This window comes from Manis javanica, chromosome 13 (genome assembly GCF_040802235.1).
Source record: "Manis javanica isolate MJ-LG chromosome 13, MJ_LKY, whole genome shotgun sequence".
NCBI classification, from domain to species: Eukaryota; Metazoa; Chordata; class Mammalia; order Pholidota; family Manidae; genus Manis; species Manis javanica.
Window position 1 is genome coordinate 1754275 of NC_133168.1, and position 17723 is coordinate 1771997.

The 17723-nt window shown below is 49.4% G+C and overlaps 1 protein-coding gene and 1 long non-coding RNA gene across 6 annotated transcripts in view; both read right to left on the bottom strand.

Moving 5' to 3' along the window:
* Positions 1–5667, bottom strand: part of ARMC2 (armadillo repeat containing 2) — an 88416-nt gene extending 82749 nt beyond the window's left edge. Inside the window, exons 1-3 of one of the 5 annotated variants that reach the window (XM_073220811.1) lie at positions 5496–5667; positions 1875–2135; positions 1372–1444 (exon numbers count right to left, since the gene is read on the bottom strand). In XM_073220811.1, the coding sequence (XP_073076912.1) occupies positions 1372–1444; positions 1875–2092 (291 nt within the window). In that variant the 5' untranslated portion in view covers positions 2093–2135; positions 5496–5667. Of the gene's footprint in view, positions 1–1371; positions 1445–1874; positions 2136–5095; positions 5349–5495 lie in introns of those variants that run through there. The other 4 variants (XM_073220810.1, XM_073220813.1, XM_073220812.1 and 1 more) reach the window with 4 other exon arrangements.
* LOC140845782 (uncharacterized) lies at positions 3260–5086 on the bottom strand. Its single transcript, XR_012124673.1, has 2 exons — positions 4646–5086; positions 3260–3951 (listed from the first exon to the last, which is right to left on the bottom strand). It is a non-coding gene; the product is annotated as an uncharacterized lncRNA (long non-coding RNA).
* Positions 5668–17723: the final 12056 nt, after the last annotated feature.

Consider the following 17723-nt stretch of genomic DNA (forward strand, 5'->3'; position numbering starts at 1 on the left):
ATAGAAATGAAAAGAACTCAATAAAAGGATTAGAAGATAAAGTCTCTTCCAGAAAAAGATGGGAAATGAAAAGAGAAAATAAAACTGAAATATCAGTCCAAGAGATCCTATATCTAAACAATAAATTCCAGAAAAAGCAAAGAGAACAAAAGATGGGGAGACTCATCCAAATAACTGAGGACATTTCCCAGAGCCGAAGGATCCCAGGTTCCACAGTGAGGTGCCCAGCGTGGTGGATGACAATGGCCTACACAGAGGGCCGATATCGTGACATTTCAGAACACCAGGAACAAAGAGAAAAAATCCGACAAACTTTGAGAGAGAAAACACAGCACTCAAATAATTTACTTCCCATACACACTTTCTCAAGAAGTTACCCAGGGGGAGTGCTCCCCAAACAAGAGCCCATCAGTGAGGTCTTGGGGTACAGTTAGCAGGAAGGCCAGCACCAGAGGGAGTGGCGCGCTGCGTCAGACGCCCAGGGCAGGCGGATCGGGAGGGGGTGCGGAAAGTCCTCCCAGGAGACGGGGCAGCAGGGTACCGCGGGTGCCTGGATGTACAAAGGAGATTTGGACCACTGGGGAGGAGTTTTGGGGTGAAACAGTAGTAATACAAAACTGAAAAAGCAGGACGATTTTTAACGCCAGGAAAAACAAAAAGTGGTCCAGGGAAGAAGTAATCATCATTAATCATCATTAGTTCAAGGCTCAGCTATAACAGGGGTTATACAATCATAAAGTGGTCTAACCAAACTTATGATTTATCTCCATTGGGAGAGGCCGTGGGGACAGAAAGGGTGTTGGGAGGAGGTGTGGGAAGACAGACAAGAGTTAAATTTTTATCTTCCTTATGGGAAGTCATTAGATAATTCCTCAAGCTCATAAGTCAGAGAGCAGCAAGTCACTGTGTTATTTAAAAATTTGGATGTAAATACCAAAAGAATGTGCCAAAACAGTTTAAACTGAGAGCCACTGGGGAGGGGAGAATGAAGAATAAGAAGACAGGAAACAGCTGGAATTTTTTGTGACATATGTCTCTGACTCTGCATGCACGTGCGTGATTTGCTTATATATATATATTAAAAAGTATATATACACATAACTATCAAAAAACAAAAAAAATTGTGAAACACTGTTTGCCAGGTTATTATAGATTTCTAAAATTTTTTATTATCAAACTATAGGTAAATAACAGCAGTATGTCATTAGACACTAACCATATATTTGAAAAAGTATAAAAGAATTTCCTTTCAATTTAAGTGATTAGTATGTTTTGGGCTATGTGATCATTTTCTTAGGATATCTAAGTGCTGATCCCAAGTATTCTGGCCAATTCTAGTTTGCAGCGTCCACGGTGCTCTGAGATACTCACGAGTTCCAGGGGACTGAGCCGCGCGCCAGAGGCGGGCCTGGAATCAGACGGCTCGAAACTGGATGTGTGGAGGCTACACAGGAGATGGAACAGAAATGTCAGTTTGTAAAGAATCTTTTCTTCTATTCACACCAGCCCCAAAACAAGTAAAATCATTTGATGCATCAGCCTTGCGGAAGAAGCAAGTTCAGAAAATTATTGTACTTAAAAATGATTAAAGTCCTCTCATTGCTTTTAGAAGGATAAAAAATATTGAATAATGAAAAGACATGTAAATAGTCTTTAAAGCTTCGTACCACGGTATAAAGTCGCCATGACAATCACTATTAGCCATCTCTATCTAAAGCAACTTCTTGCACCCAGGGTCTGGGGTTATCTTTAGGAATCCTGAACAGATAGGAGAGGTTAAATGAGAAGTCAGACTAAAAAGGCAGCTAGAACTAAGGGCGAATGCCGCGTGGTGGCTGACAGATCTGAGTGTGCGGGCAAGGCAGCGGCATTACCTGAAGGAGGAAGGAGGCCTGCTTTCTGGTGTCCTCGAAGAGGCGGGCCCGAATAGCATCCTCTGGTCTTCCCGGGGTGTGAATGGTCTCTGGGTCCTGACCGCTCTTAAGGCATTTCGTGCTTCACTTATGATTTCTGCACTGGTCTTCTGCTTGGACGCTGACGGTCGGTAAAACGGATCCAGCTTTTCTAGCTTTTTATTGTTTGGAGACAGCATCTTGCCTTTTAAAGTAAAACCGTCTTCAGGTGGACACCACACCCTGAAAACATAACCAACTATTTTTTTCAAAAACTCAACTATTTTCATCCGGTAGTTTAGACAGTGTTTAAACCCATCCATACATGTGTAAGCGATTCCTGAATGTTGAAGCTTAAAAAAATCATAGGCGATTTTTAATTAAAAATCTACCAGGCAGTTACAATTAGAAGATCAGGATGGGAGAAGAGCTTTCAATGGTAACAGGCTGATGGGCACAGTTATGCCAGCGGGAATGTATGTGACTGAGGGAAGAGACCCAAAGTAGCAGCAGACCCTGGGGAGAAAAGACGAAGAATCACGAAGGACAGACGCCGACGAGAAAACCCTATCATGTTCTCAGATCTCCCAAGGAATACTGGGGTTGGGGGCGGGGGCAGGGGGAGCTCTGTTAAAATGTCTCCCTAACATTTCCTTTTCATTCCTACTGCCCTCCACACAAAATGCTAATATAAGGTTAAATTGAGAGAGACGGGCCTATTTCCAAACTGTATTTGCTTTTACAAATGTAATCTGTAAATCAGACAAAAAGTTCAGCCCCACACTTGCCCATGGTGTATGTGGACAAACTGACTCAAATCACCTTCAATTTGAGGTACATCCTCGATGAATAAACACCAAACACCCACATCAGATGCTCCTTTCCTGGGCCACCTCTCGGTCCGACATGCACAGGGCCCATGACAACGCAGGCCCTTCTGATGCTGCCGAGGCCCACAGAGGCCTGGTTAGCGTGGTAAGACACCTGACCGCTCTAAACTTCAAAACGCTGAGATTTTAGAAACTTAATTCCAATTAGTACATGGTATTATGTGTTTATTAAACAATAAACCTCTAACCTCCTGAAAATGTTGTACCTCAAGGGAGACAGAGGTCTGGAAATTATTCATATATTTTGGCTGCCCAGTTTTAGAATAACTTCTGCAAAAAAGAAAAAACGTTTTGTGATATATGCCCAAGGAAACTGAAAAGAGTCCATTTCCATAAGAAGAATCAACAGCTGATTCCTTAGAGAAATAAGGGGATTTACTATGTTAGGATTCTACACACTAGGTTGTTATATAACAACAGGCAACAAACATTTGTTTAGATCTACCCAGGCCCCACCCAGGGTGTTTGTTTTTAAGGAGAAGAGGATGATGAAAACTACAAAAAATATGCTATGGCTTTCATATGGAAAGGCCAGGTGTTGAGGGGGAACACTACAAAATTACTAGATAAGCAATACTATTCTAGGAATTCTTGACAGAGGAGTTTGAATTCAGGCAAAGCCTGCAGAATTATGTATATTAAACAACTAACAAAAACCATGGCAGGCCTAGTATATTACACGGAGTGTGTGTTGGACACGAAGGAGCCCTGGAAATGAAAACTGGAGTAGGACCAGGAAGAGAACTGGAGGGCAGGTCAAGAAATTAAATAAAAGCTGCCGAGCAAATTAAAATATGTTAAGGCATGATGTGGTCTGGCAGGGATGGGCAGGAAGGAAAGGAGGGAAGAGTGGAAAGGACACACTCAGGCGGTTGTTACAGTCGCCTGGCTTGCTCAGGAGTACTCAAGAAAGCGTCCTGGGTGTGCCTCTCCCGGCTCGGGTAGGTGTCCCCCCCTGGGCTTCACACACCTGCAGGCTGGCCTCTGTCGGCACGCCCTCCCACTGCGTCAGAACTGCCTCTACACCTGGTGTCGCCCCACCAGACTCTGGCCCCAGTTCTTCATGTGAGGCGAGGCTGAAGGTCAACACCTGTGCAGTTGCCGGACTACACTTTCAAGTGCACACCAGAGCTGGGAAAAAATCCCCACACAAAGGCGGCCTGGCTTCTCTGAAACGTTTGTTACAGAAACATTATTTGTAAGCTTATACTTATTTATAAACACCTGTGTTTATCTTTGCCGAACCAAGAGCCTTCTTGCCAAATGCAGCACTGCCCCATCGGAATGTTCCCGACAGCAAAGACTGGGCATCTCCACATAACCCTACAGATCAAATACTCAAGACCCTCGCCAGGATTTTGAATGACTTTTGTGTTACTATGAGCATTCCAGGGGGCCAATGGGTAAGCGCTTAGACGCTGGAGGAAGGGTTCAAACGCTCCCTTACAATTCAAAGATACATAACCGTGGGCAAGGCTTCTAACATCGCCAAGCGCTAGTTGCCTCCTCTGTAAAATGCACATAATAATAGTAATTGCTTCATAGGATTATTTTGAGAATTAAATGACAACATTCATGTGAAGTACTTTTGCATGGTGCCTGGCCCTTAAAAAACGTTAAGTACTGTCCAAGTGCTATGCAAATAAAAGGATACACCAAAAACTTCCCCTATGAATTAAAAACTAAACAAAGAAATTGCAGTAGGGGATGACTTGCTCAGTGTTTGCAAACAATTTTTAAGTTTAAAAACTTAAATGGGAGTGTTTCCTTTATGAAAACAGAATTTTGATTAAGTATTTTATTGAACGTCAGCTATGCCAACCAACCACTTATCAGAATTGATAAATGCTCAAAACAGGATACAAAGAGCAGAGGCACGGGTCGTGCAACCGTTGGATGTGAATGTGTACTGTGCAACACACTCGCTGGGCTTCATCCGCACCTGGAAGAGCCCAGTACAATCGTGTGACTTCAGCCGAGCCACACTGTCGCCCAAAGCCCTTAGCCAACCGCCCTCTCATCCAGCACATATTCCTGGGCTAGGACCGCGCACTTGGCTTAAATGCTTCGGTGGAGAAACGAAGAGCCGAGGCCCAGCCCGGGCATGCACGGGGCTCTCGCCGCCTCTCCTCCGCTACCGGGTCGGAACGGCGGCGGCGGGGGGAAGCCCCGGCCAACCGGCGGCGGGAGCCTCTCCGCCCGCGCGCAGCGGCTCTGCACTCCGGGCCCCCAGCCAGGCCGCGGCAGGACGCCGCACCTTCGTCCCGCTCGCGCGGTCGGCGTTTCCATGGCAAACGTACACAAACTACCTACCCGGGCCCCGGAGCCGCCGGCCCGCACAGCCAGGACACCGCTGGGCGGGCGGCGCGGGCCAGGAGACGCGCCGGGAGCGGGAGCAGGCAGGGGGCTTCCGGCCAGCCCCGAGCCCCGAGCCCAGCTCCAAGTACCGACCAGCTGCGCGGTTCAGCCGGGCCTTCGGCGGCGTGGGGCAAAGCGGGGCGGGCCGGGCGAGGCGGGGCCGGAGCCGCGCCTGCCACTGAGCTTGCGCGGCTCCCGGCGCGTGCGTAGAAACGCTGAGGCCGGCGGGACGGCAGTGGGCGGGGCTTGGGTGGTGGTGGGCGGAGCCTGGCTGGCGGTAGGCGGGGAGTGCGAGGCCCGGGCGGAGAGGGAAGCGCGGGCTCGGCCTCCGGGGGCGGGGCGCGGAGTGGCCTACCTGACCGCGGTTTCCGCCGTTGGCGAGTCCGGGCTCTGCTCCGCAACTCTGCTGAGCCAGCGGGCGGGCAGCTTAGTGCTTGGGGTCAGGGGTGGGTCAGGATGCGGCCCTGCACAGCCTTGGACTGGGTGCTTACCGCGCCCGTCTCCTCCTCCGGGACCTGGCTGGGAAACAGCGCTGCACGTGAAACTCAGGCAGCCTGAGCATGTGAGACGGCCGCGTTCAATTTCAGCCCCCGCGCTGGACAGCCCCGTAGAGCTTACCAAGGGCGTCTGACTGTACAGCAGACCCTGAACACGGGCTTGAGCTGCGCGAGCCCACACAAGTATTTTCAACATACTGGGAAAATTGAGATTTGTAACAATTTGAAAAAACATTTTCTCCAGCTAACTTTATTGTAAGAATATAGTATATAATACACGTAATATACAAAATGTGTATTAGGCGACTGTGTTTTTACGTTAACAAAGTAAAGGCTTCAACAGTAGGCTATTAGTAATGAAGTTTGGGGGGAGTCAAACATATGGGGGCTGCCCACTGCAGGGGGTGGGGTCAGCGGTGAATCGTCCTTTTGAGGGTCCCTGCCACTCTTAGGTGGTCAGCCTGGCACCCCAAGTCCGCAGGAGACAGTGTAGGGACCTGAGGTCTGTTGAATGACGGTGGTAGATTCCAAGTCCAGGCCTCCTGTGCACAATCTTTTTCTTACTGGGCCCCACAGCTACTGGCACGAAGAACGCTATTTACATGTTTCTGGTTTGGATTCTACTCTCTCCTATTAGACCATTCAGCAGCACTTTACAGGGTTACACACAGTGAGATCATAACCACTCTCCATTCAGGTTTGCTCTGCTTTCTAGAAATACGGGGATTTCTCAGCTGAAATGTTGTCAACATTGGAAAAATGCCACATCCCTTGGTGTTAAGTATCTTGTAAAGAAGAATTAGATCGAAAATATGTTTGAGAGTATGTTATGGGTAAGGCTTCATGCTGGGTGGGAAGTGTTACTGACCTGAATAAAGGAATGTTAGGTATTCTTCAAAGTACCCAACAGGATTTCACACAAAATAGACAATAAGCACTTGGTAGTTGATTGGATAATTTGGGGTCCTGAAGCAAAGTGTTATGTTCTTCAGAGTTGAAATCTTTTCCTGTGACTCAACATGAATAATCCTATTGAGTCCCTCGGGCCCCTGGATTCCATTGTGCAAAGGAGCCTTTGCTCATTTAAAATGAGCCAGAACCAGTATTTTGTATTCACAACTTGTGAGATGTGATCAAAATGCAACTTTATTTTTGTCTCTCACTTCTATTTTAAAATATATTCAGTGTTGGTTAGATAACCTGCCCCTGGATGGAAAGTTGGGTAGAGCCCTTGTATTTTCTGCTCATTTTTAGAAAACTGACAGTCCTGTGGCAACGCAAGTTTCAACCACAGCTTCATGCCAAAATTACAATGTCGGACACAAGATATGAATAAACGCCCCGAATGTCAGTTGGAAGTGAGGCTCTGACCTGTCCATCTCAGGCCGGCAGTCTGTCGTGGACCTTCCCAGGACGGGGGCAGCTGGCTGAGGATCCCGGCTCACTGATCGCCACAGTGACTTATACCCGCCGGGTGGAGGTGGGCAGGAGCGGGGAGAAGGCGGGAGGTGGGGCACTTCTTCCTGGAACTGACGGGTCTTGAGCTTGCCAGGCCTGTGCCGTGGTCGTGGCCGCCCGTGTCTGTCTGGGGTCTCCCATGAGTGGGGCCTCTCTCCCAGGGACTCCAGGAGGATGCAGCGCCATTCCACTGGTTGCTTACAACTCCTTCCCTGCCCCTGGAAATCCAGGGCTCACCCGGCCCTTTTCATTGGGTCCCTAGGGAACCCCACACCCTTCCCAGGCTGTGAGAGCACAGGCCCGGCACAAGGCCTCCCCTCCGTGCTGTCCAGTGCGGAGCTGGGCTCAGAGCTCCGGGCCGTCACTGCGTTCTCTGGCCGACCCCCTGCCTTCGAAGGCCCTGCCCTGGGTTTCAGAGGAAGGAGGTGACATCTCCACATTCCTCTCCGAAGGAATTGCTTCACACGTCCTCCCCTCCACTCCCTGACTCATGTTTAGCTTCGGCCTGGATCCTTCTGGTCCAGAGAGTCTGTCTGCTTCTTTGCAAGTTGCCCTGTGGACACTTCGCGTCACCTTCACTTTGGAACTGATGACCACACAATCACCATCTCAGCTGGAAGTTCAGTTTGAAAACCAGTTACGCAGACGATTACTAAGCATGGTGCTCCACCCTAGGATCTCCGTCTAAAACAGACCTTGGAAGCACGCGCTGGAACCTGATGCAGGCCAGCTCAGCCGGCTGGGAAGTGCCTGCCAGGCAAGTCAGGGCAACTGAAAAGAGAGACAAGGGCAGCCTTGCAGGAAGAGATCATTCAAAGCCACAGAGCCGCCCGGCCTACCTCGCCGCGGGACACTGTGCGACAGTGCAGAGGCCGTCAGAGCAGTGGCCTGCTGGCTCTTCCTACACAGCTACCTGAGGGCAGTTTGACAGAATTGACATAGTCACATTCGTAATTGGGGTTGTTTAGAAACAAAACTGTTAACATTCCCTGGACCTTAGAGAGATTGAAGAGGAAAGCAAAATATTAATAGTGTCTGACACTTCCAAAGCACTTTATGGTTTCCAAATTGTTTTCATTTGGAGCATTTCATTTTTGTTATTTTATTTGGAGTTTACAATAAGCCTGAGAGGTAGCTAGGTTGGGGATTATTTTCCCAATTTGAGAGTGGATGAAACTGAGGTTCGGACAGGATAAGTGATCTGCCCACAATCACACAGCTAGAAAGTGATCTGAGACCTGGTGTTTTGGTCCCCAAGTCCAGGTGCCATGTGCCACTGTACATGCATAAATACCATTTTTCAGACCATTGTTCACAGCACTGAGAGGTCCTTCTTAGGCTGCTGAAACTGTTAACATATGCTCTGCATTTTCTCCAGTCACTTATTGCAGAGTATATCCTGTGTAGGGTTCCAGGGGTCCACAGGAACTTAAGAACCCTTATACTCTCTTGACAATGCCTGCTGGACTTCCAGATTCTGAATTTAGGTGAGAATTATATAGGTGGTTGAGTGGGTAATACTACAATCTTGCATACTCCAAGATGCAAAAATTCAACAAAATGATGAATTCATAGATACTTTAATCCAGACCTTTCAGTGGATTTTAGTTTATATCACACATACTTCTTACTTAATACCTATAGCGTATCTTGATTTATATATTAGGTATATTCTTGAAAAGATACAAGTTAAATAAATTTTTAATGCTCACAACTCCCCCAATGACTTTTATGAGTAACAGAGACATGACTCTCAGAGAAAAAAAATTGCTTCTGGCATGGAATAAAAATCACCAATTTAGAATTCTAATATTCACTTCAAGATACTTTCTGCTTTCATCAATATGGAATCTTGGTGTTTTAGTTATATTCATCAGAAAATTCTTGTGAGGAGTTCATCAAATTAATAGTCTATGTGATCTTTGCATACAAATTTAAAGGTACAAACACATTAAAATGCAACTTAGTGGAAATTTACAATGGAATGAAAATTAACTAATGTCATGGAACTGGATAGACACAAGACTGCAGAATGGTCCTAAAGTTTTCAGCTGAAAAAATTACATGAAAACTCTCTATTTAATGGGGTTCAGCTGTTCCCTATGCATCCCAAGTATTCCTTTGCCTTTAAGTATATTATCCACACAACAGTACCTCTAACACCCCAGGCCACGTTGTCCTGAGCAATCAAATCAAGTCCAGTTGTCGCTAAGGATGCTAATGGTGAGGGTCCATTTAATTACTAGTGATTTCAAAGTCTCTGACTACCTGGTATTTCACTGGAGGGGAGAAGGTTCTAGTTTTCAGGGACTGAGTCAGTGGGAGTCTTAGCTAGGAACGGCTTCATCTTGAGTAGTTGACAAAGTTGAAAGAGACCTCAGACAAGCCTACCCTGCTCTTCCCTGTCGGACTCCCTGTGAGACACACTGAGTGAGGAGGCCTGTATCCTCTGGGAGCTTTTAGCTGCAAATAGCAAGAATATCACATTAATAGCTTGCATACCAAGGATGTAAGGATGTTGATCACATCTGTAAACAATAAAGCAGGCTGTTTCAGGGCTGGTCCGGCAGCTCAGGGCCAGCATCAAGGAGTGTCAGTCATGCCATGCCGCATGGTCACAAGGAGGCTGCGGCAGCATAGAACTGTGTGTCCTCACGTGGCAGTGTGCCAAACCGGGAAGAAAGGGAAGGGGCAGAGCCCTCCCCCGAGGCATGTCCTTACGTGGGAAAGGGACAACATTCCCAGGAGCCCTCCTGCTGCGTTCTCCTCCCCTCTCACAGGCCAGAACTGTGCCCCAGGCCCACATGCCAGGCCCTGTCAGAGACAAACGGTGTTCCTGTTACCACAGATGATTTATATCAGTCAAGATGCATCCCTTGGGCTGTGTGAGGGGCAGCATCCTCTGAGCATTTTGCTGCCACAACCTGAATCAAACTAGAGTTCTGTTTGGCAGGACGGAGGGGCAACGGCTGTTGCAGTCATCTGCCATGATGGTCAGGGGAACTGATGAAGGGGGTCTCCTGATAATCAGGAGACTGAAGTCTGCTCGTTCTGATGGGAGTCACAGAACAGAAAGGCTAATATCAAGGCAGGTGTACAAGTCTGGCGCCGACTCCGGAGGCGAGGCCGTGGTCCCTGGCCTCGCCGCTGTGCTCTCACAGGACTCCAAAGCCTCCCTCCCAGCCCAGGACCATGTTCTGACTCAGTGTGGGGCAGGGAGCACAGGGAACTGGGTCGGCAGTAAAATGCTGCTGGGGCAGCTGTAATGGGCGTGGCTCCCCTCTCTAAGGGCCGTGCCCCAGACCAACAGCACACAGAGACGTAAAAAGAGTCCCCGGCTTTCAGGGCAGAAGGAGCGGAGAGGAACGGAGAGGACCGGAGAGGACCGCGTGACTCAGAGATGAGGCCCCCTCGCTCTGTCCTTGGAGTCCCTCCCACCTGCGCCCGCGCCATCTGGCACACTTTTCATATCCACTCTCCAAAGAGCCCCTCTGATCCCACTCCATCCTTCCCGGCTCCAAGTCCGCCCTGCACTCAACAACCAAAGTATCTGCCACAAAGCGCAGTCCCGGGTGCATCCCTCTCTGTGCCCAAGCTCTCGGTGTCTGTCCGCTGGCCACCAGAGCCCAGTTCCTCCGTGATCCGTACTACAGCCCACACTTCCACCTTATTGTAATATAGTTATTTTTAGGCTTTACTGTGTAATATAGGCTTTACTGTGGGGCTATAACAGGCCCTGTGTTAAGTTTTGATGGCTGTAAATCAGTAAATCTTTCAACCCTCAAGTACCTGTAATCATCCTCATTTTACATGTAAGGAAACAGGCTGTTTCTTTACTTGCCAGGGTCACAGAGGCGGTAGAATGGTGGATCTGGGAGTCAGGCCCCACTGGTCCAACCCGGAGGCCCTGTCCCATGCACACCCCATGCTCACACCCCTGCTGCCACCCCCGGACACTCCCTGTGGGTCCCCCCTCTGAGCTTCGGCTTCGGATGGTCCTCCCCTTCGAAAGCCTGGGCACTCAGCCGGCTGTCTGCACCTTACAGAGGGGAGGGGGGTGTGCGCAAGGAGTAGCTGGCCTAAGGGCAGTCTGTCCACGGGAGGGACAGGAAGGTGAAGTGCATCCGCTTATCCCTCCTGCCTCCTGTTCTCTACTGGCCAAGTCCAGGGGAAATCTAGTCTGGACACCTTGGGGGCACAATGCCCCAGGGACCAGAAAGGACAGCAGACAGTGTGATGGGGCAGATGAGGTCTGGGATGGCCCAGAGCATGAGGTCCGCAGAGGCAGTACAGGCCTAGGCTGCCTGGGAAGCAGAGGGAGAAGAGAAGAGGCTGGGCGGACGGGTTTGGGGGCGGCCGGAGGACAGAGGTCTCACAGGGGCTCGGAGCGCATGCGGGGGTTTGAGGGAGGGAAGTGAGAGGTGTGCTGTGGACGGGAAGCCAGGAGACCTGAGCTCAGCTGCTCGGCCCCTCCCCAGCCGCGAGCCTGTGGGCGCAGCACCTGTGGGGACTGAACTAAGTGACCTTCCAGCCGCAGCCAAGCCCTCAAGTTCTGTGGGAGGAGGTTATGGCCACGAGGGGGCTGAGGATGAGAGATCGGGGACGTGGCTCAGCCGTGAGAGCTGGATAATGAGGTCCAAGGAGGGGCTTGGCCGGCCACCGCCCAGGGGAAAGTCTGGTGGTCAGAGGTCCCAGGAGGCCCCAGGAGGTGCTGACAGAGAGGGGATGGAGGCAGAGACCTGTCAGGACATTCTTCCTCAAGACTCATGCTGTGCTTGAAACACCTGTGTCCAGGTGCCACCCCACCGAACCTGGCAGGCCCAGAGAAGGTGGCGACCCGCCAGGGCTTGAGGGTCCAGGAGAGACAGGCCTCCCAAGACAGGTCTCTTGGCTGATGACAGTGGTGAGTTACCCCGAGAAGGAGCCCACTGGTCTGCAGCCCTGTGGGCCTAGTAACCCAGGACATATTGCCATTTCTGGGGGCTCTCGAATTCAGATTTAAAAAATACACACTTATGTATTGTTGAGTTACCAACCCAGGTATATATTATCTTGGCAATATGACAAGATGGAAAGTTTAAATAGAAAAAGGAAAAGTCTTATTTAACTGTGGGAATTCAGGTGATCAAAGAAATGTAGAGTCTAACTCCAGGTTTAAACATTCAGACAGAAGGAATCCCAAATCTAGCTGAAAGTAGCTGGGCTTCTAATAGCAGTATCTTTAAGGGCTAAAGATGCTAAGTGCACATGTTCACTGAAATGAAAATAACCATGCAATCCTTTATGCTATTCAGATAAACGGTATACTGTATATGTGTATGTGTGCATATGGTATACAATATTATCTACCAAGAATGCAAAATACCCACAGAAAACTTAAAACCTCACGATAATCACGTGTGCACTTGGAAAGCACTTTTCTTCCTCAGAGCTTAAAACACCTCATGTTTCACACACATGCACATGTGAAACAGGAAATATGGACATAGTGATGGATTGTACGGATGTCCTGGCTGTGATACTGACTGTAGTTCTGCAGCATGTCACCAGTGGGGAAACTGGGCAAGGGGTACACGGGACTTAAAACTGCATGTGAACCTACAATGATCTCAAAATAAAAAGCTCAAAATAGACCACTTCACTGTCTCACATCCTATTTCATCTCTGCAAGGCTTGTGCATGAGAAGCTGTGATGCCAGCACAGAGGAAACATAAATTGGGGAATAAACAGGGTGATTATCCCACGGCACAGTCTGGACAAAACAACTATTCTGACAAAACTGTCAGAAACTTGAAAACCATCACCAGCCTTAACTGACCAAGAAAATTGAATTTCAGCACTGAAATTATTCCTTCTTGGCTTTTTCTAAGTTCACAAACAGAAGTTGTTAAAATGAACAGTGCCAATCACAGGATTTTTTTTTTTGATTTTTAAATTCCAGCTTTACTGAGGTTCAAGTGACCATTCTAATTTTGAGGGCTTAAACTCAAATTAAGAAAATGAATTCTTGGCATAGACAGCAGTGTTCAAAGCAGCTCATTTTGATCAGGATGGAGACCCCCTGGCTCTCCGAGGTCCCCGCTGCTTCTGCCCGCTGGCTGCAGCTGCTCCAGGCCCCACCCTGGTTTACCTCCCCTGCCCTCTAATTACGCTGTGAGGCCAAGCCCCCAGCCTACCATTGCTCACCACACTGATGCACCACTTCCTGTTTTGGCCCAGCACCCACATTAAAGCTCTGCCCAGGTTTGCACTAAGTGGCTTAAGTTCTTAAGAAGCCATGTGACTGCATCTTGAGCTGGTCTCCCAGCACAGCCCCAGACAGAGCACACGGCAGCTCTCCTCCCAGGACCCACCTGGAGGTCACGGCTCGCTGTGAGGGAAGCTCCTCCTGAATGCCCCGCCATCATGTCACGCTTCCCCAGTGCTCCGTCCAGGAGTCCCCCGCCCAGGCTGTAGGAACATGGAGATGCCCAGACCATCCCTTATTTTGGTTATTGCGTTTTTCACTGTCCATTATACTTCTTGTCCATTTGGGTCACAGAGAGGGGAACCCTGAGAGGAGGAGAGTGGATTGCTAAGAGAAATGGAATGGTAAGCACCTGAGAGCAGAGATCTTGTCCTGAGGACATCACTTTTGGGTATCCTCAATACTAGAATGGCAGCTGGGACATATAGACATCAACAAATGCTTGTTGAATAAATGAACAAATGAATATGAGCTTCGGGCCGTGATATTCAGGGTTTGTTACTGCAACGTGTAACCCTACGAGCCGGGACGTCTTCCCATCGACAGTCACCCCGAGCCCCGCTGGCGGCCCAGCCCCAGCTCCTGCCAAGCGTCTCTGGCGTACCGGTGGCTGGGACGTGCCCAGGAACAAGTCTGCTCACGCTGCCCCGCGCCCCGCGTCCCAAAGGCCCCTGCTGCCCCAGCGTGCGGGGGCCCTTCGTTCAGGAGGGGGTGGCCGGCCGTCCTGCCCTCGTGCCACCTGCGTGGGGCCGGCCCTCCACACTCTGCGCGCACCTGCCCCAGGGCCCTGCGTCACACGCAGCCAGCCATTCGCAGACGGGGCGCCCTGGGCTTCTCACCCGCGCCTCCCGCAGTCGCAGTCCCGGCGGAGGGTCGGACCGGCCCCCTTTCCTCCCCCTCGGCCCCAGCACACCCCTCCCTCCCTGTCCGCCAGAGCCCGCGTGCTCCTGCCAATACCCCCTGCCAACAGGCACCTGGGCGGAGGCCGGCGGGAGCTATCGTGAAACACAGCGGGCTGCCACGGTCTGGGGCGCGGGGGGATACTTGGCAGGGAGGAGGGTGGGGACAGGAGGCACAGGAAGGACGGGGTGGGGGAACCCCACGGCTAGCCGGGGGACGGCCTGTAAGGGGGCGCCTCTGGGCATCAGGAGGAAACAGCCCGCCCAGCAGCTAAGGAGGGCCCCCTGGGCGGCAAGCGCAGAGGGGAGAGACGCCCGTAGGCTCCGGGCACTTCCGCGGGCCGGAGAGCAGCTGCCGCCCTTCCCGACCCGCCACGCAGGGAGCCCGCCCTCCAGGCCCGTCTCCTCCGCTGTCGGGGCCGGGGTCGTACCGAAGAGCGCGCTGCCAAAGCCCAGGTCCCGAGGGTTTGCTTCCTGTCGCTTCCGACAGTCCTACAGCGTCAGCTCTTGGTTACAAGCCCGATCCACGTGGGGCGGCTGCTTGTCAACGGTGCTGCTGATGCACTTCATTCCTTCGCACGTGGCTCTCCGGTTGTCTCAGCATCAAAGGCAGGGGACTTTTCTAGGATAACAGTGCACGGTGTCACTTCCCTGTCCTTTGACCCAGGGCCAGGGAAACCCGAGTAGTTTTTCAAGAAAAGGGGCTTTTCTTGCCTATTCTGAGGGTGCGAACGTATCAGAGAATGCCTGCCTGCTGGCAGCGTGTTGGGCTGACACAAAGCTCCTCCTCGGCCAGGCAGCTTCCGCAGACCCCCGAGGCCGGCACGGGACCAGGACGGAGGGCGGACAGGTGGCTTCCGGGCAGCGCCCGGGTAGGCGCGGGAGCCGCAGTGCTGGCCGGCGGCCGCCAGGGGGCGGAGCGGCGGACGGGGCCGGGCGGGAGCGCGGTCAGCGGCCTCGGCGCGCAGGGTTTACCCGGAGGGGCCTCGGCTGGCGGAGCACAGCGCTCTGGACCCCGGCGTCCAGCATTTCCTCGGGGCCCTTCAAGCCCAAAACTATTTTTGCTACCTTTTGCTTGTCCTCTGCGAGGACGGCACGGCCTGGAAAGCAGGAGCTACAATGATTCCCTTCCAAAATGCAGTTCAAAAAAGAACACTCCAAGCCACAGACGGGTAAGATTCCTCAAGGGAGGAACAACCTAAGACAGGCACAGTCGCAGGGGGGCCATCACGTGAGAAATTGGGGATCAACAGAGGTGAGGCTTAGAACCACCCCCACCCTTGTTTTGAGAGAAATCTTCTGCATCCGTGGATGTTTTATTGCCCTTGTCTAGCTTGGATTAGCACATAGTCTACAGGCACACACCTGATCATCTACATTTGCCCTCTTACAGCACTAAACCATGTTTTCTACCTTTATCTTGCATCTACCTACCACTTCAGCATTTTATTAAAATAATAATAATAATAACAGTAATAATAAGGGAGAAATGTGGGATTCACATATAAATCAAGTATAAAAATCAAACGAATATTCATATCTGACCTGATTGTTTATAGTTCATGATGCGTGATCAAAACCGAAAGTTTCTGTGATATGACTGCCCTTGTACTGTTCACCATGTAAGAACTTATTCACTATGTAGGAACTTGTTCATTATGCTTCAGAAGATTGGAGACTGTTGAGAACTAGGCTTGGGGTTGATTAATGATTGTGCATTGAGTCCCCTGTACAGAATTTTATTGTTGTTAACAACCATTTGATCAATAAATATGAGAGATGCCCTCTCAAAAAAAAAAAAAAAAAAACCAATTCCAATATGGAAAATAGGCCAAGTGCCGCCAGAGGTAAATCTGCTGAAAAGTAAAGCTTTGCTATGAACAACAAAAAAACAAAAAACAAAAAACAAAAAAGAACACTCCAAAATCAATGGCTATTTTTTTTTAAGTAACTGTTTATGTTTGTAGCAGAGAAAATAAGAGGACAAAGGAGGAGTGATTTATCTGAAAAACAGCACTTTCACTTTTGAGAAGGGAAATGAGAGCGAACCTATGTAGTTTTGTAATATTTATCTATTTCAAATTTTTCAAATGTTTATATTTGAAAAACAGTTTATATTTCGGCCACAAATTCAGTGCACCTTTTTCATTATGCTCTAAGCAGTAAACTTGAAATTAAATGTTCAGCAATTTTCAGACAAATGAAGAAATCCCCTTCCCCCAGGCCCTCCCTTGACATAACTAGGACAATCCATGTAATAACCCTCTAAAAGGATTAATTCTGCCTAAAACCAGCTCCTGAAGAAAACCACATGGCACTTTCTGAAGCATTCTTTGTAATGTGCACATCTTTATTACATTTACAACCCACGAGCCGGGGGCTGACTCTGTCTTGTCTTAGAACATCCTACTTCAACGCTGAGGAGGAAGTCTTCACCATCAGAATTATGGGAAAAGCTCAATAATAATTAAAATATACAAAAGGGCAATAAGCTTCCATTTTGCTCCTATTAAATAAAATATGCAAAACATATTTGTTGCTGGCGATGGTGTAGTGAAGCTGACCCACACATTCATTGCTGAGGGCAATGCTGAACTGCCGCTCAAATATTTGTGTGATCCAGCGATTTACATTACCCCAAAGGAGGATTTACACCTATTTTACAACATTAATATAAGAACGTTTGTAAGCTAGGGGCCTCCTAAATATTGAGTTGATGGCTAGGTAAAATATATTGTACCCACTCACTGAACATAAAGACACAGTTGATACTTGAGATAGACAAATAAAAGAATGTTAAAATGCATAGGTAACTCTGGGGTGGGGGGCAGAACAGAATTGTAAGCTGTGACTGAGTGTTGCTTTGTTATTGGAAGTTTCATCAGTGTAGCCATGATGTCTTAAAATAAAAATGTTACCTTTTAGTTATTTGTCAAAGGATTCAAAATCAAGCATATACAGCATCTCTTTTAAAACCTTTCTGTTTACACTTGGCTTGATGTTGCTAGACTGTGATTTCTCCCACACAGTATTATTCTACTCCTACCCATTAGGCAGGGGGCAGGGGAAATTCTCAGGGTATGAAGCCATTCAGTGGAAATGCTTAGGGAGAGAGACAGTGAGCAGATTTCCAGAGAAAGGTAATAGTCCTGAGCCATCCCTAGGGAGACAGTGGAGAAAGGACGTCCCAGTCAGCAGCCGGGCACAACTTCTGGGGCATCGTTCACACTTTATTCTCCGTAAGTGGGATGCACCCCACAGAACAGAGCCCCTGCCAGTGTTTTACAACACCAAGGACCTACTGATTGCCCTACTGTAGTAGATATGGTTTTCTCTACTCAATGGCCATCCGCACTTCCTCCTTGGAGAGTTCCTGGTAATGAACAACAGAATCAACTCAAGCTAGTTTAGGCAAGAAAGGAATGTATTTACGGACATAGTGGAGATCACAGAGTCCCCAGGAGGCCAGGGAATCTGGCTT